Source organism: Heterocephalus glaber, unplaced genomic scaffold (assembly GCF_053883595.1).
Source record: "Heterocephalus glaber isolate CG9 unplaced genomic scaffold, H.glaber_assembly_v1.0 deba00001760, whole genome shotgun sequence".
NCBI lineage: Eukaryota > Metazoa > Chordata > Mammalia > Rodentia > Bathyergidae > Heterocephalus > Heterocephalus glaber.
In genome coordinates, this window is record NW_028258457.1 from 6,852,274 (window position 1) to 6,874,955 (window position 22,682).

General features: G+C 47.1%; 3 protein-coding genes across 6 annotated transcripts in view; 2 read left to right on the forward strand and 1 right to left on the reverse strand.

Moving 5' to 3' along the window:
* Positions 1–22,682, reverse strand: part of Rfx2 (regulatory factor X2) — a 121,046-nt gene that overhangs the window by 83,046 nt on the left and 15,318 nt on the right. The gene's annotated exons all lie outside the window — the stretch shown is intronic.
* LOC101713217 (long-chain-fatty-acid--CoA ligase ACSBG2) overlaps positions 1–22,682 on the forward strand; it is a 42,093-nt gene that overhangs the window by 10,845 nt on the left and 8,566 nt on the right. The window contains 2 exon segments of the mRNA XM_087201423.1: positions 20,405–20,593; positions 22,208–22,363. Of these exon segments, the coding sequence (XP_087057549.1) occupies positions 20,405–20,593; positions 22,208–22,363 (345 nt within the window).
* On the forward strand, positions 12,082–12,636 carry LOC101703225 (COMM domain-containing protein 6). Its single transcript, XM_013065865.3, has one exon. It carries the CDS (start codon positions 12,132–12,134, stop codon positions 12,393–12,395), a length of 264 nt encoding a protein of 87 aa, XP_012921319.1. The 5' UTR covers positions 12,082–12,131; the 3' UTR covers positions 12,396–12,636.

Genomic DNA, 22,682 nt, shown 5'->3' on the forward strand with positions numbered 1-22,682 from the left:
GTCGTTTTGCTAAAAATAAATAAATAACAGCAACATGACCCTTTTGTGCCTCCAGATGCCCCATAGGCACCTAAGAGTAGACAAAGCTTGACCTTCATTTTGGGATACTGGGCCAGCTCCTCCTCAGCTGTGCAGAGAGGCATGTTAGTCATTAGGGAATATGGCCAAAACGTGGCTGAACAAGGTTTGTGAGTCCTACATTCACCTGGCCTACCTTGTTATCCTTCAAGCCATGTCCTGAAACGGCCCCTGCCCTGAGTCCTTGGTCATCTGGTCCCCAGTGGAGCCTCCCATGACTGAAATTTCCCCGGAAGTCACAAGGATTCCTCCAGAGCTGTAAAATCGGGACTGAGAAACAGACCAGGACCCCAGCCCGCCACACACCCTGTAGACCTGGTCTCCTTCTGTGATCCTCTTCACTAACATGTCCCTCCAGTCACTCTGCAAGTAAGAATCCTTCTTTCTTCCCTCTCCAATTCAACCTTCTGCCTGCAAATTCATCCTGTTGCTTTATTTTAATTCCCATTATCACTGAAGCAAGGACCCACACTAGCCGGTGACACTATTCACACATTTTACACGTGGTCCAAATATACAGTGAATATTTGAATTTTTAAGAATGTACTACAGTGAGAGCCGGGGATTTAGTTCAGTGGTTCTGCCGCCTGCCTCACAAGCGCAAGGTCCTGAGTTTGATGCCCTGTACCAAAAAAAAAATACAGTGACTGCTACTGCCAAGCGCTGTCCAACAGAAAGATAGTTCATAAAAACACGATGGTGTCCTCATGCATCTTAATCACCAGATCCGGTACCTTGCAACTTCTGGCTCTCCCCTAAAGTCAAAATGACCATGAAAGGGAAATATTTTGAATCCACCCAGGACATTGAGGCAGTTGGGACAGAGCCACTGAAGACCCTGATGAAGGTGGCAGGAGGGAGAGTTTTGAGGGGGATTCATGGAAACGTCTCTCACAGTAATAATTTTTTTTAAATGCAAACATTCACTGTATATATTGATCACACTGCACAGTTGCTAGGAATACTGCTATTATATTTTAATTCACAGGCCCATAGGAGAATCACTACAGGAGCGATTGAGGGGGATGATCCTCAGGGGTCACTTCGTCCTGCCTGGTTGAGACCTAGGGTTCTCCTGGGACATGGGACTTTCAGTGCTAAAACTGGGAAATCCTAGGGCAAGGCAGGAAGGGTGGCCACCCTGGGCCTCTCTACAGAAATTCCATTTAGCCAAGGCCAGAATAAAGGAAAGGGGGAAGGCAATTGCGAATCCGAGGTCCCTGGGGTGGAGACTCCCATGGGGAAATGGAAGCGGGGCTGGGTTGTGGCCGGAGGGGTGTGGTAGGGGTGACACAGAGAGCAGCCCCCGCCGGGTCACCTGAGGCCTCCCAGGCTGTGGGAAGGAGCCCCGAGGAGGCCAGGAAGCTATGGAGTATAGGGACAGGGACTGCAGATGAGGAAAGAAAATAGGGGCCTCCTTAGGACTTCTAGCTAATCCTGACCAGAAGGAGTTAAAGGCAAACTTTACTAGAGACATTCCCCTGGGAAGCGAATCACAGACAGGGGTGTAGGGAACAGGGAAAGGGGACGTAACTAGAACCTCTGCAGTAAGTCCTGGTCTCCTGCAAGCCACGGCAGCACACGGCGAATTACAGGAAAGGTAGAAAAATGAGACTGAGAAGAAGCTGAGCTTCGGGTCTGATCACTGCTGCTCTGGGCGGCAAAGACGCAAGCCCCCGGCTTACTCAGTCCATCCGGAGAAACAAATGTAGCAAATGACTTGCAGAGAGTTCAGTACATCCTAGCGTAAACAAGATGTAACACTCCAAGAACAACCAGGAACTGAGTAGATGAAGATTTTGTTCCTCCCAGGATGTCTTCAGCTAGTGTAATCTTGTCCTGGAGCATCACAGCATCACCACATCATTGAGGTTTCGGTTGTGACCGGAGGCCAAAATGGAATTCTGTCTCTGAATGCCATAGCAGGGCTGTAGGCAGGAGAACTAGGGTAACCAAATGATTTTTCCTTAAAATTATGTAGCATTGCTCCCGACACAGGGGTAGAAAAGGAAGAAGGGGAAAGAGAAGGAGAAGAAAGGAGAAGGAGAAAAACAGGTAAAGAAAGGCACCAAATGGCCTTGGGACTTGCACCCAGATCAGAAAAAGAGCAGACAGGCAGGATGGAGAGAGAAAGCCAGGTGCACAAATGACAGGCCGCCCCCACTTCCAATAAAATATAGGGGAAGCAAGGGGGGAGCTGAGTAACTTTAAGGCAGCGTGAACGCACACCGCTGCACTAACATATACATGTGTATTACATACATGGGTGTTCACTCTAGGGTCACTATCTTATTCACTCGAGTCGTTATAGAGTACAGCGGACATCCACACGCCCCCTGACCAACTCTAAGCTAACCTAGAGTAAGACACCCCCTTGCCAACTAGCAGCCCACCCCAAAGATAAGGCCTTAAAAGGTACATCAATGACAAGGAAACAGATAGAAAAAAGCTGCACACAGACCACCGGAAGAAATGACATTAGACAGAGGGGCCCAGAAGCCAATCCAGATATGACGGGTTCCAGGAAGGGATTCTATGAAAACATCTGGGAACACAGGGCCTCGGGCCCTCCATCTTTCTGGAGCCCCCTACCCTGATTCTTTATCAGGGCAGCTACCTATCTTCTCTCTCCCCCTTCCTTCTCCTCCTTACAAACAAAATGTCTTCCTTGCCTTAAACTTTGTCCCTGTAATTTATTATTGGCACTGAGTTACGATCCGGGTGGGCTGAGGGGACAGCAGAGCAGCGATGGTTGTCCTCCAGATACGTCAGGAGGCCGCAGGGAGATGGAGCCCAGTTTGTGACCATCAACTCAGGGAAGCCAGTGTGTGGGGAACAGAGTGCAGAGGGACAGCCAGAGAGACAGCATTTCGGTGTCGCCCTGTTCTCTGGCTGGAGAGTACGGCAGCTGGGATTGGGCGCCTGGCGATGGAGGTGGATCGGCAAGTGGGGTAGGGCTTGGAGGATCCTCCACAGGCTTGGAGGATGTTCCAAAGCATGTGTGGGGAAGAGAGAGGCCCTTACACTGAGCCACAGGCCCAGCTCTTTTACGACATACATTCTTTTGAGACAGGTTCTAAGTCACTAAGTTACCCAGACTGGGGTGGAACTTGGCATCCTCCTGCCTCAGCCTCCCAGCGTGCTGGGGTGACAGTGTGCACCACCACACTCTCCTGTGTCTCGCATCTTGTTCTTGCACCATCCAGTTAGGACTGTGATGGTTCCATTTGCTCAGCAAGACTTCTTTTCATATCACTTTCTGTGAATAGTAACGGTGTCACAGCCTAAATCCTGGCTTTGACTTTGTATTCAGAGATGATTTAGAACTTTTTTGTTTGCTTGTTTGTTTCGTTTTTCTTACTTTTTAGACCAGGGAAGGCAGGCCCATGGCATATGTACCACAGTGGGCTGTTTGTATCATTGAAAGCTCTAAAAGGTTCACCATCACTGCTTTACACCTTTATCAAAGCAAAATGGCATATTTACTCTAGTATTGATATATTCCTTAGCCACTTAAAAGGTGGAAAATCAGGGCTGGGGATTTAGCTCAGTGGCACCGCGCCTGTTTGGCAAGGATGAGGTCTTGAGTTCAATCCCCGGTACCAAAAGAAAAAAATGTGGAAAATGCTGGGCACGGTGATCCGCGCCTGTCATCCTAGCACTCTGGGAGGCTGAGGCAGGAGGATCTCAGGTTCCAGCCCAGCCTGGGCAACTCAGCAAGACCCTGTCTCAAAAAATAAAAAGGGCTGGGAATGTAGCTCAGTCTGAAAGCCTTGAGTTCAATCCCAGATACCGGAGAAAAAGAGAGAGAGAGAGAGAGAGAGAGAATGAAATACAGATATAACATGGATTAACCTTAAAAATAATATGCTCCAGGGCCAGGGATTTAGCTCAGTGGTTTCGTCGCCTGCTGCGCAAGCACAAGGACCCAAGTTTGATCCCCGGTACCAAATAATAATAATAATAATAATAATAATAATAATAATAATAATATGCTACAGGGGCCAGGGATTTAGCTCAGTGGTTTCGCCGCCTGCCTCGAAAGAGCAACATCCTGAGTTCGATCCCTGTACCCAAAAAAAAAATAATAATAATAATAATAATATGCTCAGTGGAAGGTGCCGATCCCCAAGGATTACATAGCGCCCAACTCCATTTACATATATTTTTTTTTATTTAAAAATTTTTTTGGTACTGGAGATCAAACTCGGGACCTTGAGCTTGTGAGGCAGGCAGCGGCACCACTGAGCTAAATCCCCAGCCCAACTCCATTTGTATATAAGGTCCAGAATAAATTCACAGATACAGAAAATTAATGAGTGGTTGGGGGAGTGGTGGCTGAGGAAACGGGGGGTGGAGAGTAACTTCTAAAGTATAAGGGATTTCGTTGGGGGCCAAAGATAATGTTCTAAAATGGACTGTACACATCCACGAGTGTGCGGGAAAACACTGAATTACACACTTTTTTGGCCAGGGAGGTTGAGACAGGGTCTAGCTGTGTAGTGCAGGGTGGCCTTGAACTCACTATGTAGCCCAGGCTGGCCTCGAACTCATGGTGATCCTCCTGAATTATATACCTTCAAACACATTTTTTGTGCTATGTGAATTAATATCAATAAAACTTATTTAGAAATCCCTGCTACATATTTATTCGATATGTATGTATGTGCCTACCAGGGATAGATCCCTGAGTCTTCACACTGAGCTGTATCCCCTGCCCCTTTTTTATTTTTAAATTTTGAGACAGGGTCTTGCTAAATTGATAAATTGCCCAGCTTGGGCTTGAACTTTCGATCCTCCTGCCTCAGCCTCCCAGAGCGCTGGGATGACAGCCACCATGCCCAGCTTTCAGTCACCTTTTAAGGGCTGAATAATGTCCCCTGTGTGGGGGTGCATCTCGCCTGTGTATTTCTCCATCCACCATCTGTGGATACTGGGTGATCCCACCTCTTGGCTGTTGTGAGTCGTACTGCTTAAAAGGGGGCCCATGTGTCTCTTCAACACCCTGCTTTCAATGCATGCCTTGCCCACACGCCTGTCATCCCAGTACTCAGGAGGCTGAGGCAGGAGGATCACAAGTTCAAGCTCAGGCTGGGCAACTTAATGGCTTAGTTAAGACCCTGTCTCAAAATTTAAAAGAAACATTTTTTTTTTCTTAAAAAGGGCTGTGGGTGTAGCTCAGTTTTGGCCCTGAGTTCAATCCCCAGTGCTGGAAAAAAAAAAATCCAAGGGCCAGGGATTTAGCTCAGTAGCACCACGCCTGCCTCACAAGTGCAAGGTTCTGAGTTCGATCTCCGGTACCGGAAAAAAAAAAACTCAGGAAAGAAATTTGAGAGTCCTTCTATGATTCATCCTCAGCTTTTCACTGCAATTCTGCAGTTTCCCACACTTGGTGTGATTACACCAGGGGTGATCAAAATATATGGTGTGTGTTTATAATTAAGTTTACAGTAGAAGATACACTGCCACTAACTTCCTTCAAAACCCTCCTACTCACTGTACACACACACATATCCTGTCTTCCTCTCCACCTTCTGCAACATTTCTGGAAATCCTTTCACCAGTGTCTTTGCAAGGTGTGATCAAAAAATACGGTGACTATCCCTGGCACACACACACACACACACACACACACAAACAAAAATACAGTGACTGCTGCTGCCGAGTGCCATCCAACAGAAAGGCAGCTCGGAAAGCATGATGGTGTGTCCCGGTCCACCTCATTCACCAGATCTGTCACCACACAACTCCTGGCTCTTCACAAAGTCAAAATGACCACAAAAGGTCAACACTATGAATCCATTCAGGCCATCAAGGCAGCCAGGACAACGCAACTAAAGACATGAAAGAGGACTCTAGAACTGCTTCTGAAAGTGGCAGGAACACTGGGATAAGTGTGTTTGAAGCCAGGGGGAGGATTTTAACAGGGATTCAAGGCAATGCATCTTTTAGGGTAGTAATGTTAGGGGTGTATGGAAGGCAACATCTCGATGGCTTCACCTTCAGACCCAAGGCTGCAAAGGCCCGGGCCTCGGAGGAGGGATCTTTCCTAGGATGATCACCTCAGCCAGGTTCTTTGGGATTTCCCTGCTTTAAAAACTGAAAGTCCTGCTTCCTACAAGAATCACACATGGAACTATCCTATGACCAGCAATTCTGCACCTAGGGGTAGACCCAAGGAACCAAAAATATGTGCACACCAAGACTTGTCCTCGACGAGTGACACCACGATGCATAACAGCCAAAAGGTGGAAGGACCTCATGTCCACCACCGACGAATGAACAGACACATGGGCTGTATCTGCACGGAGAAATACCACTTGGCCACCAGAGGGCAACGTTTGGGTCTGTGCTGCAGTGTGGATGACCCAAAGTCAGGATGCTAAGGGGGAGAAGCCTCAGACAAAGACACAGGCGGTCTGATTCCATTTATATGACATCTTCAGAGTAGAAAAATCCATAGGGCCGGGGCCGTGGCACACACCCGTAATCCCAGCACTCAGGAGGCTGAGGCAGGAGGATCACGGTGGGTTGAGGCCAGCCTGGGCTACATAGCAAGCTGCTGTCTCAAAAATCAAAACAAAACAAAAACTATCAGGAATTCTCTAGGGATATTCCCAAATTGCAGGCTGTGAAACGACGTTCCCTGCCACCCATCCACCCATGGTAAAGCTGCAGCTGCATCCCCAAAGGAGGCTTGGGATATGGATTAGGGACCAGAGACCTGTGTTTGGGTTAGACAGGTAAAAATTGAGGTGGTTTTCATTCCCACAGAGCCCTGAGGATGTGAAGCCAATGGTCACCACTGAGCTACACTCTCAGCTCTGGAGTTATTTTGATGGAAGGCAGGATGGGTGGGAACCACAGAGCACAGCCTCCTGGAGCTACAGCTTGGAGCTCCATCTTCAAATGAGTGCAGAGATGGGTTCTTTCCACCTTGAACAATCTGTGTCTAAAAACATTATGGTTTAAGGTGTGAACATGAGACAAACTGATGGACAAAAACCTAGAAACATCCTAAATAGCTTGCAAGCAAGCAATGAATAAAGTGGCACTCACTTAAATGATCGAATATTATGCAGCAGTGGATGTGGTGGCACATACCTGTAATCCTACATAGACTATTATGCAGCAGTGAAAAAGAATTAGCTGAACCTATTTGGGGGAGAATGACTATAACCTATTACAGGAAAAGGTAAGTGCATATGGGATGAAGATTTAGCTCAGTGGCACCGCACCTGCCTCACAAGCACAAGGTCCTGAGTTGGATCCCTGAGTTGGATCCAAAAAAAAAAAAAAAAGTAAGTGCATAGCAGTGTTTGTTTGTTTACTTATCTGAGACAAGATCTCACTATGTAGTGAAAGGTGGTCTTGAACTCACTATGCAGCCCAGGCTGGCCACGAACTCATGACAATCTTCCTGCCTCAGCCTTCTGAGCTCTGAAATTCCAAGTGAATGTATTCATCTTATATAATTGAAACTTTATACCTACAAAACAGCACCTCCCCACAGAGGAGGATTTTTTTCTCAGCTCACTCGTGTCATTGCTGGTGGACATCAGTCCCTTGAGAGCTATTAGCTTCAGACATCAGTTCCTTGCCACAGGGGCTCTTTGGCAAGTGCTTTAGTGTCTTTTTATGACATGACATCGTAGTGTAATCCCATCACTCCACTTACCTGTTAGAAGGAAGTCAGTGGTTACATTGGAGTCTCGACAGGAGGGGCCTGCGTGAGAGTGTGAATACCAGCCCGTGGGGACCCTGCTGGCTGCTGCCGCCCTGGAGGGCAGAATGGGTCATGCACTTGCCCACATGTGCAGGGCTGGAGCTCAGATGCCAGCCCCCAGATCCCAACATGGTGCACTGGTTATTTCAAACTAGAATTCCTGTCACAGAAAGAGCTGTCTGACCTGCCTTTTCCTATATGCTAGAAGTCACCATGGATTTTGGGGTGAGATGCATCTCCTCATCTCAGGGGGGAAAATAGCTGCTATCACTGGGACTGGGAATCAGGGTGTGGTGGAGCCGAATGAACTCCTTGACGTAACCCTTGTCACCCCAAATCCAAGCTCCCCTTCCATCTCCTAGTGACTGCCTTTGAATTTACTGCCACCACCTAAAATTCCTTCATGCTGTAATTTCTCCACAAATGTATTATTCTTTGGTTAAAAAGTAAGCCGGGCATGGTGGCACAAGCCTGTAATCCCAGCACTCAGGAGGCTGAGGCAGGAGGATCCCTGTGAGTTTGAAGCCAGCCTGAGCTACACAGTGAATTCAAGGCCACCCTTGGCTACATAGTGAGACCCTATTTCAAAAACTGTGTATGCTTTTCTCTTGTTAATCTGGCTTGGTGTTCGTTTGGTTCTTAGACCCTGCTAAAGAGCCCACTTCAGCTCTAACATTGATAGAAGTGACTATTCATCCCTTCCATGCTAATAAACTCCAAGGCTGGAATTTCCTTCTAGACAGCCTGGCTCTGAGACCCACATGCTTAACTCTTCCACATACTATGTCTCTTCCATGTGCTTTCTACATGCTTACAGATGCACAGAATATTTCCAGAAAAGTAATAAATATGAAACTATGATTATATGTTACAGCAAGTGTGGTGGCACACACCTGCCATCCCAGCACTCTGGGAGGCTGAGATAGGAAGATTCCAAATTGAAGGCCAATCTCAGCAACTTAATAAGACCCTGTCTCGAAAAAAAAAAATAAAAAGGGCTGGGAATGAAGCTCAGTATGAAGACCTTGGATTCAATCCCTGTTACTATTTTAAAAAAAGATTATGCACCACACTAAGAGGGAGGCTTCTCCATATATTAAAGGTCCTTTCATACCATGGAGTTGTCTGTATGTCTATATGTCTTTTTTTATTTTCTGGTTTTTTGAGACAGGATCTCGCTATATAGTCCAGGCTGGCCTTGAACTCACTATGGAGCTCAGGCTGGCCCTGAACTCACAGGGATCCTCCTGACTCAGCCTCTCGGAGTGCTGGAATTACAGGTGTGCAGCACCATGCTGGCTTCATCTGCATGTCTTTGTTTCTGTTTGCCAAGTGCAAACAATACTTTTTCATTCCATTTCTGTTTGCCAGGAAAGCCTAAAACGATGATAAAATGAAAGAATATTTTTCTGCTAAAAATATAAAAATAAAAATTGAACAAAAATGTTAACTGCCCATTTATAAGGAAAGGGTTAGCTGATGAAACCACTGATGTTTATGTTGAGGACAAGAAGCCTGATAAAACTATCTACCTGGGGACTTTCCAGACCCTCGAAGAGATTTGCTCCCCAACTGTTGGAACTTCTTTCTCCTCCCAGAAGGGCTTTTTCCTAATGGAGTGTTTATGTCGCTAATGACTGTTAATTAACTCTGCCAGGCATCTAAGAGCCAAGGGATGGCATGAGAGCCTCTTGGCTGGCAGAGATTCGAGCTTAAGCATGGACTCTCCAAAGAGCAGAAGAAAAGAATAATTTACGCAATGACAGGACCTCAGAAGCGTGGATTGTGCGTAGATGGCACCTGAGATACTTCTGTTACGGTTTTCTCGCCATCTGGAGCTTCATTCTCTGCAACATGGAATCGTTTCCATAGCAAACTGTCGTGACCCCGATAGCCATGCAAACGGAGGTTGAATCCACATGAAACACATTTCGGAAAAGCACGCGCACATTTTTATCTCCAGCCAAACGTATTATTAAACACGGCTAGGCAACCAGGGAGCAGGGAAGAGAATGGCTGTGCTTAGGTTCTCTGCCAACTGTCAATGAAAAGAAGGAAAGAAGCCAGGTGTGGTGGCGCACGCCTGTCATCCCAACACTTGGGAGGCTGAGGCAGGAGGATCTCTGGGAGTTACAGTCCTGCCTGAGCTAGATAGTGAGTTCAATGCCAACCTGAGCTACACAGTGAGACCTGAAAAAGAAAAAAAGAAAAAGCAAAGAGAGAGAGAGAGAGAGAGAGAGGAAAAAGAAGGAAGAGAATGGGGGGGATGAAAGGGCGGAAGAATGAGAAGTTTAAAAGGTTAAAAAAAAACCCAGGAAGTGAAACAAAAAGTTTCAATAACAAAGGCTGCCAAGTGTAGCCAGTTGGGGCCACGCCACATCCACAGGGTCCACGCATCCGTGGAATCCAACCAACTTCAGACTGGCAGATCTGGGAGCTCATCCCGAATGCCCTGGGGTCTCTCTTAGCCCACTGTTGGGTTTGGTCAGGGTGGGGGCCTGGGGACCTGGGGTCTCCGTGGTGTGACCACCATTCCTCAGGTTCTTGCCCTCACCCTGGAGAGGAATGCAAGGGTGGGGCGAAGCTGACTCATCCTTGGAGATCCCCCCAAGTGGAAAATGCAGAAGTCAGTTCCACAAAGAACAGTGAAGTCAGAAAAGAAAGCAGAGGTTTATTCCTAAGATGACAAAGGCCAAGGTAAAGCTTCCCTGTGACAAGCGACACAGAAGTTCAATTTGAACTTCTCAACCTGGTATCTTTGCTCTGGCCATACTTATAAAGGGTTCCAGGGCACTCAGGGTCTCTGCCTTTGTTTAAGTGTCGTGAGGTCTTCACTGATTGGCATGTTCTAGGCCAGTCAGGATCTTAACCTTTGTTGCTGGGACAAACTGTTGCAAGGGTGAATGTGGGGTTTTGGGAATTTTCCAGCAAATGTGAGCGGGTCCCCTAAAACTAACTGTTCTACACCTACAAAACTTTCACAGAGGGCAATTTCTAGTAATCAGATGATCATTTCTATAGCTGTCTGCCATGTCAGCCGTGCCATGCCAGCCACTTCATGTCCTATGCTGCCTGTGTCCCTCTGACTGGCCCTCCAGTTCTATAACAAAACACCTGGTGCCAGGCAATTCCTAAGCCATAAAAGTGTATTTGGCTTCTGTTCTGGGGGCTGGGAAGTCTGAGTGCATGGTGCTGGTTGGTATCTATTCAGCGTCTGGTGAGAACTTTCTTCCTACCTCAGACCAGGGCAGAGGGCACCCCAGAACCACATGGAGCCAGACTGGAGCCTGGGTCTCTCCCTCTTATGGTATGGTTTGGATGTGACCTGTCCGCCCAAACTCATGCATTGAAAGCTTGGTCCCCAGTAAAACAATGTTCAGAGGTATGGCCTTTGGTAGGTGATAGGATCATGAGGGTTCTGATCTCAATGGATTACTCCATTTATTGGTCAGAACTGGGCAGGTTAATCTTGGTAGTCAACTTGATGGGGATTAGGAGACTCCTGGAGAGCTGCTGTGATTGTGAAGGCGCGGACCTCCTCTGTGGCTTAACTCATTGATGAGTTCGTGGCTGAGTGGACTATTGGGGGAGCCTGGAGGGAGGAAGTGGGTCACGTGGCCATGACCTTTCAGATGATATGTGGTCCCTGGACCCATCCTCTCTGGATCTCCTCCTGTTCCCTGCTTCCTGGTTGCCATGAGGTGAGCAACTTTTCTCTGCCATGCCCTTCCACCATGATGTTTCTGCCTTCAGCAGCCAACCATGGACTGAAACCTCTGGAACTGTGAGCCAAACCTCTGAAATCTTTTCTCTTCCTCCTCCTCCTCCTCTCCTTCTCCTCCTCCTCCTCTTCTTCCTCCTCCTCTTCCTTCTCCTCCTCCTCTTCCTTCTTCTTCTCCTTCTCTTTTTTCTTTGCAGTTTTTTAGAAACAGAGCCTTGCTGTGTAGTTCAGGCTGGCCTTGAACTCATTATGCAGCACACCCTGGCCTCAAACACATAGTGATCCTCCTGCTTCAGCCTCCTGAGTGCTAGGATTACAGGCATGTGCCACCACTGTTGGCTTTCTTTCTTTTAAGTTTTCTCAGATATTTTGTCATTGTGATGGAGACCTAACACCCACCATCATGACCTCATCCGATTCTAATCACCAAGCCCCCACCTCCAGCCATCATGAACATCATTAATTTTTTTTTTTTTGGTACCAGGGATCGAACTCGGGTCCTTGCGCTTGCAAGGCAGGCGACGGAATCACTGAGCTAAATCCCTGGCCCATGAACATCATTAATTTTGAACTCTTGGAATCCATGAGCAAATCTGGAGTATTGCCATGGATGGGCCCGGACTTAGGGAGCCGATGCTGGATGCTAAATCCGAGGTCACCAACCAGCTTATAGATTTTCAGTGGAAACTGGGTATGGCTGTGAGCTCCAACAGTTGCAGATCTCTTAAATATCCTTACATTACAGTGGTGCTAAAAGTGGCAGATCATTCAGGTCAAGTAAAGAACAAATCTTTTGAAATGACAATTCCACAGTTTCAGAATTTCTACAGACAGTTCAAGGAAATTGCTGCTGTTATTGAAACTGTGTGAAAACTGATTACTTGTGTTGATAAATTGTTATCATCATTTTGAAACAATGGACTTCACCTTGTATAAAAGAACATTTTCATTTTCCCATTTTTTAAAATAATTAGAAGATAAGCAGGAATTAGTGGTGATTGATGCACAACTTTGTGAATGTAGAAGTGACTGAATTGCACAACTTTAAAGGGTAGATTTTGTATGTGAATTATGTCCTAATAAAAAAGATCAGACAATTGAGTGATTGATATTGAAGACAGTTCATTGTTATGTATTTAACAGAACAATAGTTGGAAAACTTACTGGTAATGGAACCCACTTTTAAACAAAATTTTATACAGTCCTATAAATATATATGTCAGAAAAAGAGTGTTTGAAAGTCACTACAAATTTAATCTTAACATTCCCTTATAAAGCAATGGACAATATCCTGACACGTTAAAAGAGTTCATCAGTGAATTCTATCTAACATTTATGACAATGTTGTAACCTAAACCAGAAGTTGTAATTAAAACTGTTAAAATTCTTGAATTATAATGATTAGGGAATCTCTAAATTTTATTGGTAATGGATTTATATATAATTTATATATAATTTTATATATAATTTCTTATGCCGGGGTGCAAACTGATTCTTTTAAAAAGTGGATTAGAGCATTGTTTCGGAGGTCTGTGATAGTTGATTCTGTCAATTTGAGTAAGTAGTGAGTAACTAAATTGGCTCAGCATAGTTCTGAATATGGAAGACCCACCTTAGGATTATCACCAGAATGCTATAAAGGGGAAATAAAGAAGGAAGGATTGCTTCTGTTTGCTTCAGAGAAGCTCCAGTTTTTGCCTTCACCTTGGATGTCATTTCCTGGCTTCCAGTGCAGACTCTTCAGCTTCCAGCACTGATCCTTCAGCCTTCTAGCACAGAGCCTTCAGCCTCCTGGTGCAGACTCGCACCAGATATGACACAAACCTCCAGGCCTTCAACTGGGTCCTTTGGATCCCCAGTACACAGACTGAGCTTTTGAACTCTCCCACACCTGACTCGCTGGATGGCTGTTGTAAGCCAATCCTGTAAATTCTTATATATTTGTATGTCTTGTATAGTATATGTTTTTCTAGTAAGCACTGACTGATACATGGTATTTACAAAAAATAATTTTGAACTCTTGAATTTTGGGGGACTGTAGCAGGGTCCAAAACCCCCTGCCCAGAGAGGTAGCAGTGGAGGACACACAGGTGACTCCCACTCCCAGGAGATTTCCCTTCCCATTTCTGGTATGGAAGTATGAAGTCTTCCCCAGAATCGCCCTGGACTTCAACTGACTTGGTCTGGGCTTTGGGATCTGCTGGAGTTTGCTGTGTTGGGTTTTGCCAAATGTCTGCTTCTCTTTCTATAGCTGCGGCATCCATACAATCCCGTTTCTATGCTTACTCCTTTCTTGCTTAAAAGAAAAGCAATGGCCAGGGCCTGATGGCACATTACTTGTCATTCCACCACTCTGGGAGGCTGAGGCAGGAGGATTCCAAGTTTGAGTTCACCTTGGATGACCTAGTGACATAAAGAGATACTGCCTCAAACTAAAAAATAAAGGAGGGCTAGGGATTTAGCTCAGTGGTTCTGCCACCTGCCTTGCAAGCGCAAGGTCCTGAGTTCAATCTCCGGTACCAAAAATTAAAAAAAGAGAAAGAAAGGAAAAGGGCTGGGGATGTAACTCAGTGCCAAGGCCCTAGGATCAGTCCCCAGGGCTGGGCTGGAAGAAGTACCATCACCCGGCTGGAGCTGGGGCCTGTGTAGGAAGAGCTCCTTCAAGGAAGGGGCTGGCTCTGAAAGGTCACAGTGCAGGACAATAGGAGAGGGGCATATGGCAGTGAGGGTCCGTGCTGCGCTCCAGCCGGGGCCAGCGATGAGCAGCTGCTCCCCTGTGTGGACAGGGTCACCAGGAAGCAGATGAGGGACAGTGGGGCCTGAGGACCTGGGTGGGGGGCCTCCCCAGGACCTGCACTGCTGGACGGCAAGGAGGCAGCAGTGGGCAGAGGGAGGGAGAAGTTTGGGGGCCCCAGGGAAGCTCCGGAGCAGGGCTGGCCGGTACTTCATCCCCCCATGCGGTGTGCCCAAAGGATGGAGAGAAAGTCTGCTTCTGGCTGTATTCCCGGAAGCTGGGAAGGAAGTTGTTCTTCCCCCAAAACATCTAGGAACATGGCAGACTCATCTTCATCCTTGCTAAGTCTTTCTTTCTTTTTTTCTTTCCAGTGCTGGAGATGGAACTCAGGGCCTTGCGCATGCTAGGCAAGTGCTCACCATGGAGCTACATTCCAGCCCTTTTTATTTTGAGTCAGGGTCTCAGTAACTTGCCCAGGATGGGCTTGAACTTGTGATCCTCCTCTCCTGCCTCAGCCTTCTGAATAGCTGGGATGACTGGTGTGCACCGCTGCACCCAGATATTGATGAGCCCTGTGGGGGACAACTACAGACAGGTTCTCCCTAAGTGAATGTGGTTTTCTGTATGTGTGTGTGTGTGTGTGTGTGTGTGTGTGCAGTGTGAGTGTGTGTGTGCCATGCATGCGTGTGTGACAGCGCTGGAGGCTGGGACAGCAGGGATATTCTTTCTGCATCTCCAACTCGCAGCTAGAGGACCCATTGCTGATGCCCAGCCTGGCTCGGGTCCCTGACGGAACCTTCTCGCTGCCCCTTGGTGTCTCATCACAACTGCAAGTGCACGTGTCTGGGCTTCCCTGCTGTCTCTCGAAACGGATCACAGCCAGTTCTGCTCATCTTTATGTCTCTAGCCCCATAATTCCGGCATTCTAGGAGGCTGAGGCAGAAAGATCACATGTTTAAGTCCAGTGTGGGCAAGTTAGCAACTTAGTGAGACTCTATCTCAAAATAAGAATAAAAAAAGAGCCCGGGATGTAGCTCAGTACTGTTGTGCCCAGATCGCGAGGTCCCCAAAGACCACCAAGGAGCCGATTCCGATGCAAACACATGAGGGTCGTTTATTCAAGCTCGAGCAGGGACTCCCAACTGTCACCGCACAGCGGGTCAAGATTGAGAGCCCCGACTCTAAAACACCAGGGGTTTTTATAGAGGTTACAGCAAGGCGCAGGGTTTTCAAAAAGGCACGGGGTTTCAAATCACATGCAAATCACACAATTGGCTAGCATTTAGCAAGTTTTGAAAGTTTAAACCTGATTGGCTGTGCCTTGCGCGCTGAACTGCAAACGGTTGCTCAAGTCATCGAAAAGAACATCTGGGATACTGGGGTATTGGGGTAACTACTGATTAGCTGTCGCAGGCCATGAGAAGAGCATCTGGGACTTTGAGGCAGCTACTGATTAGCTGTTGCTAGGCTAGTTGCTAGGGGACTGCTGAACATTATCAAAGGCAGGTGGCCAAAGTACATCTTGTGGTTTTTCTTGGAACTAGAATTTATGTCCAGGCCACCTTACTCTAAGATGGGTCCAAATTTTAAAATGGAGTTACTCAGGTCTCACAGTACAAAGGCTCTGGCTTTGTTAGGAGCAATTCTACATAACTTGGGGGAAAATCATTTGATTAGGCCTAGTTCTCCTGCCTGCAGGCCAGCTATGGCATGTTGAGACAGAACTCCATTTTGGCCTCCAGTCACAGCTAAGACCTCAATGGTCTGGTGATGCTGTGATGCTCCGGGGCAAGATTACACCAGCTGAGGACATCCCTGGAGGAACAAAATCTTCATCTGCATAGTTCCTCATTGTTCTAGGATTTCTGCCACCCCCCAGTCATCCATTACATTTGTTTCTCCCGATGTACTGAACTCTGTGTCCTGAGTCATCCGTTACATTTCTTTCTCCTGATGTACTGAATAAAAGGTGCAGCAAGCTGGGGGCTGGGGGCTGGGGGCTGGGGAGTGGGGGGGCCTTCGGCTTTGCCGCCCAGAGCAGCACTGATCAGGCCCAAAGCTCAGCTTCTTCTCAAAGTCTCATTTTTTTCTACCTTTCCTGTATATTAAGTTAATTCGCCTTGCGCTGCCATGGCTCGCAGGAGATTAGGACTTACTGCAGAGGTTCTAGTAACATCCCCTTTCCCTGTTCCCTACATGGGTTCAATCCTTAGTACTGAAAAATAAAAGTAATTTCAAAAAGCTGAAGGCAAGAGATAGAGTAGAAGTCTGTTCTCCCTCAAGCAGGTCAGGAATGAGGAGTCACAGGAAACCTGGTGACACAAAGTGTTGGAATTTCAATCAGTCTAGCTAGGATTTCATTAAGTGTGGACAATGTGCCCTCATTTCAGAGGTGACAAGACCAGGGACATCAAGACCAGCTGTGACCAGAGGATGCCATCAATAGCAAGATGTATTTCTTCTCTGAAGATGCTACAAAGTGAAGACATATGTGGCTTAGGGCAGTGACATAGGGCAGGGGTGGTGGCCTCTGGCACGCATGCCACCAAGGACTGTTTTTATCGTTGAAAGCTCCGAAAGGTTCACCATCATTGACATAGGGTATTAAGGAAATGGTCACAGTTGCTGTCAAGCTGAATGATGAATCTGGCCACCTAGGCTTCTCCCAAGTACTGTCCTTTCCATCAGAAACTTCCTACCGAAAGCTGATTGTGGAAACCGAGGTTCATTCAAATGCATGTGAGACACCGGAAACATCTCTCCAGTATCCATACAAAGACAGTACAGGAAGAGAGGGGGAGGGGACCATATATCACTATGCACAAAGATAACTCATCAGACAGTTCAGCCTAAAGCAAAAGAAAATTGCTATCCAACATAAACTTTAAAATGTAAAGAAGCTCTTCATCTTGACTGACCAGAAAAGACCTGATTTGGGGACTAGAGATTCTCTGTGGCCTTTGACAGTCAAAGGTAGAGGACAGCAGCAATCTCCAGAGCCACACATCTCTGACCGAATTCTGCTACACTGAATGCAGACCTTGAGCTAAAGGACTTTCCAGCTTGCTGTCTTCTGGCACTTTGCGCTATACAGCCAAGGTCTGGCTAAACTTCTAGTTGGACTCAGGCAATTCAAAGATGCCTGGGACCTGACACATTGCGAACCCTCTCCCCACACCCAGCCTGTGAGGGTCAGGTGACTGCTGGGGTCCTCATACCCCGTTTATGCAAAAGGAGGAGGGCAGCTCTAGAACATTTCTAGCCAACCCAATGAAAAGGGCACTTCTGATATCCATTATGCAGAGTATGGCCACGGCTCTGTCATGGGTGGAGAAAAGATGGCACAAGTTGGTAGAGAACCTGGGGCAAGAGTTTTCCAGGGGGAAGGAACAGACCTTCAAAAAGCCTGGAGCCAGCAGTAGCTGGTAGTGTCTGGCGACTGGAATAAGCTCGGGATGGCTGGAGCGGCACCTAGAGAGCTGGGTAAGGGAGGCGGCCGGAAAGAATGGGGAGGAGGATTGGAGGCAAAGGCAAAGAGTCCGGAACTTATTCTAAGGAACACAGGGAGCCTTCCGAGGGTGGGAGGATATAAGCAGAGAGGAGCTATGATTCCGACCCCAAAGCAAAGATCTCCAAGCGCAGCCTGACAGCCACTTTCGAACCTGGTTTTGAAATTTTCAGACAGAGCAGCTGAAACACTGAATCCCCCACAGATTCCACTTTTCTTGAACTCGGAGACAGAAATAGTTCAGGTACTGCGCTATGCATGGGAGACCCAAATATACCACGAGCCTACAGCACTGAGGCAGGTGTGGAGCATATTCCAGCGGCAGAAAACTCATATTAAGTCAGATTCAGGGGAGGAAGGAGGCCCTCAGACACCTACCACCACCTTTCCAGAGTGTTTCTCTAAGAACAAACAGGGACAATGTATTGGGGACGACAGAAAAGGATCACTTAAGGAAATAATTTCAAGCCATGTGTGGTGGCCGGGGACTTAGCTCAGTGCCACTTGCAAGTGCAAGGTCCTGAGTTTGATCCCTGGTACAAAAAAAAAAAAAAGCTGGGGAAAGAGGCTTGTAAGGCAACAAGTTCCATTTATTTATGTATTTCTTTTTAATTGATACAGAACTGTACATATTATGGGGTTCAGTGTGGGATGTCTTTTTGTTTTTGTTTGTTCATTGTTTTTGAGACAAGATCTTTCTCTGTAATCCAGGCTGGCCTTGAACTCACAGTAATCCTCCTGCTTCAGCCTCCCGACTACTGCCATTACCAGCGTGCACCACTGTGCACCACTAGCTTCAGAAATGTCCATTTATATATTAACACTAGGATGAGGACTAATTAGGCAACTGATCAGAATTACAGGTATTTTAGAGGTTCCAACCATATCAACAGCCTTTTAAATCATGGATAATTTGAAAGCTTTCTTGGTTAGAAATAGCCCTGACAGAGCCATACCTGTGATCCCTGATGCTCAGGCTGAGGCAGGAAGGAAGATCTCAAGTTCAAGCCCACCCTGGGGAACTTAGCGACTTAGTGAGACCCTGTCTCAAAATTTAAAAAAAATAAAAAGGACTAGGGATGGAGCTCAAGTGTACAGCCTCGCTGGGTTCGATCTCCTGCACTGCAAATAGCAAACAAACAAAAACACCTGACAACCGGGTTTCTCCACCTCCCTCCTGACCGAACAACGATTCTTGGTTTGAAAGCCGGGTCCTAGGCATTGCAGGGTGCTGAGCGGCATCCCTGGCCTCCACCCGCTAGGTGGCAGTATCACCTCTCTACTGACACAACCAAAACTGGCTCCAGAAGTTGCTCCAGATCCCCAGGGGGGCAGAATCACTCTGGGTTGAGGACACTGATTTACTGGGAACAGTTTTGTGACATCGAACAGCATCTACTTCTCTGCAAGGGTGGGTAGACCGGAAAGTTTTAAAATTCCGTTTGGAAACACATTCATTAGGACTGAGAGCTACGTATGAACTCAAACATGAAATTTGGGGATAAAAATGGCAGAATAAGGGGCCAGGGATTTAGCTCAGTAGTTCCACCGCCTGCCTCACAAGCACAAGGTCCTGAGTTTGATCCCTCGTACCAAAAAAAAAAAAAAGGCAGAATAAGTCGTTTAACCGGGCAGATCGCAATGCTTGGCATCTCAGTACCCGGCAAAAGGGACTGGTCTCGGGTTCCCAAGAAAGAGGATAGGACTGGCCCAGCTCGGGTCTGGTACCTGCCCCAAATCCACTTGCCCTGGGAGAGCGGTCTTCTGCCAGCTGTTAGGAAGCAGCCTTGGGGGAGGGGACTGGACATCTGTCACTAAGGGACAAGGACCCCCTTCCCCTAAAGTGCTAGAGGTGACCTGGAGCTGCCTGCTCAGAATGGCCTGAACAGCACTGGCCATTTCTGAAGAACTCAGAAGATCTTTCATCTTGAAGTCAGTGTGTCCCCTCACCCGGTGCCTTGTTGGGGTCTTGGTGGTAGAAATTCTTCAGGTCTCGCTTAGTGTTCACTTTGAGGCAACAAATTCATGGTAGCACAGACTGCAGTCACAACATCTTGGTTTGTTTGCACCTTCTCAGTTTATTTGCTATGTGGCCTTGGACACAGTGGGGGAGAGGACACACCTGTTATTAGCAAGGTTCCCACTGGTTGCTAGTGACAAAAGCTTGATTCCAAATATCTTAAGCAAAAGAGGATAATCCGTTTGGCCCAGGGAGTTACAACTCAGCATATGGATTTCAGGCAATCATAGGAACCAGGTGCTTAATAAATGTTCCTTGGGCTCAATTTTGCTCTCTTGGTTTCATGGATCCACTCTAGCCTTGCTTTGTCTCATAATCCTGAGATGATTCAGCATGTTCTGGAGCTACATCTTGGCTCTTTCACCTCCATTCTATGTCCTAGAATTCCCAGCTAAAGTCTTCATCTTCTCTGTGATTGGACCACTTCAAGTCACTTGCTCAGACCCTATCCAACCCCTGTGACCCATGTTGATGGAATATTCTGGCTTCATCCAATCAGAGTGGATCCCTGGAGCTGGGGTGCAGTTAGCCCCATCCAATCAGCAGCTAAGAAATAGAGGGTGAGGCTGAACTGGGGAAGGCAGTACACAATAGTATCTGCCTTTTTTTGTCCACAGTGGGATGATTTCATGGAACTTGACAACAGCGTTCCTGACACGCAGCTGGATCAGATCATCAAGAGCCAGAAAGTGAATCAGTGTGCAGTACTCATCTACACTTCCGGGACTGTGGGCGACCCCAAGGCCGTGATGCTTAGTCATGACAATGTAAGCAAAGTCTGCTCCTGTCCCTGGGTTGGTGGATCTTGACCCTCAACCTGACTGGCTTGGGAGATGCCTAGGAGGTGTGCAAACCAAGCACACTTCCAGATGCGTCTGGGTAGGTCACACCAGTGTGACCTTGGGGACTCTATCTGGTCGTTGGTCCCTTCCCCCTTCTGCTTCCTGGCTGCCACGTGGTGAGCAGCTTTGCTCTGCTGCACCCTTCTCTTTTATTTTTATTAATACACGTTAGCCATGCATAATGTCTGCATTCCTGTGAGGAGTTGGCACACCTACATAACACATCTTAATTCCTTTTTTTTTTTTTAATGGTACTGGGGATTGAACTCAGGACCTTGCGCTTGCAAGGCAGGTGCAGTAACACTGAGCTAAATTCCCAGCCCCTCTTATTCCTTTATAAAATCCCCTTTCCCTCCCCTCTCTCACCCTTCCTCCATCTCCCAATCCCCTTTCCACTGGAGAAAGATCTATCTCTCTACTTCCTGTTACCTATCTTTTATTTCGCTCTTTATTTATATTTCAGGTTTCTCATATAAGAGAAACCATGTGATATTTAAGCTTGTGTGTCTGATTTATTTCACTTAACATTATGGTCTCAAAGTGTATTCATTTTCCTACAAATGACTCACATTTATCTTTCTTTGTGGTTGAGTAGTACTCCATTGTATGTAAATAACACATTTTCTTTATTCATCTCTTGAAGCACACAGAGGCTGCTTCCAAGATTTAGCTATTATAAGAGTTGTGCTGCTATGAACATGGGTGTGCATGGATCATCGTAATATGACATCTTCAACTCTTTTCAGGAAGATACCTAGAAGGAGAATAGCTAGGTCAAATCAAATTTCTAGTTTTAGTTTTTTGAGGAATCTCCATACTGATTTTCATAGTGGTTGTTACTAGTTTACATTCCTACCAACAGTGTAGACAGGTTCCTTTTTCTTCACATCCTTAATGGCATTTGTTGGTATTTGATTTCTTGATGTTGGCTGTTCTTTCGGTGGTAAGATGGAATCTCAGTGTGGATTTAATCTGGATTTCTCTTAATGGTCCACCAGGCCCTTCTGCCATGATGTTTCTGCCTTGAAGCTAGCTGACCAAGGACTGAACTCCCTGAAACCATGAGCCAAAATAAACCTCTTCTCCTTTAAATTGTACTTTGTTCCAGTATTGCAGGGCTGACTAGTGCAGTCCCCAGGAGCAGGGTGGTGTTTAGGGGTGTAGCACAGAGCGAGTGTGGGTCCTTAGCCATTGGGGTAGAGAGTCGAGGAGTGGCTTCAAAGGAGGTGGTGGAGTGCAAGGGTGATTTGATCACAGCTGTAAAAGAATCAGGCATGCCGGGTGTGCCATGCAGAAATAAGTCTTCGAGCTGGGAACGGTGGCACACACCTGTCATCGCAGTGCTCTGGCAGGCTGAGGCAGGAGGATCTCAAAAGCTGAGCACATCCCGGGCAACTTAGTGATTTATCGAGACTGCGTCTCCAAAAATACAAAAGGGTTGGGGATGGAGCTCAGTGGAAAGTCCTGAGTTCCATCCTAGTACTGTGAAAATAAACAAAAAAAAAAGCCAGAGGTTTGGCGTTGGAGAGCGCTACCTGCACACATAGGTGTTGGTAGGTGCTCACTATGTGAACACAGCCTGCATGTGCCGCCCGAGGGCGAGGACGGTCACTAGGCTGTCCCTGTGTTCCAGGTCACGTGGACAGCTGGGGCTGTGGTGCAGGCTGTAGGGCTCCCTGGATCCCCATGAAGATTGGGGGGCTCACGCACTTTGCACAGCCAGACGTGCTCAAGGTGAGGCTGAGGGAGGCCCCACCGCTGAGGCCCATGGGGCGAGTATTCCACAGATGCTGTTTTAGGCATGGGGTTTTTCTGTTATTTGTTTTGCTTTGTTTGAGACAGGGTCTCACTATGCAGTTCAGGCTGGCTTGAACTCTGTGTAGCCCAGGCTGGTGTCGAACTCATGGTGGTCCTCCTGCCTCAGCCTCCCAAGTGCTGGGATTACAGGCATTTGCTGGGTTTTGAGGGGTTTTTTTGAGATGAAGTCTCTCTATGTAGCCCAGGCTAGGCTCAAACTCCCGGCAAACCTCCTGCCTCAGCCTCCGGAATGCTG

Excerpts from the sequence above, each read along its gene's own strand:
- LOC101703225 (XM_013065865.3), top strand. The coding sequence starts at position 12,132 with ATGGATGGGCCCGGACTTAGGGAGCCGATGCTGGATGCTAAATCCGAG.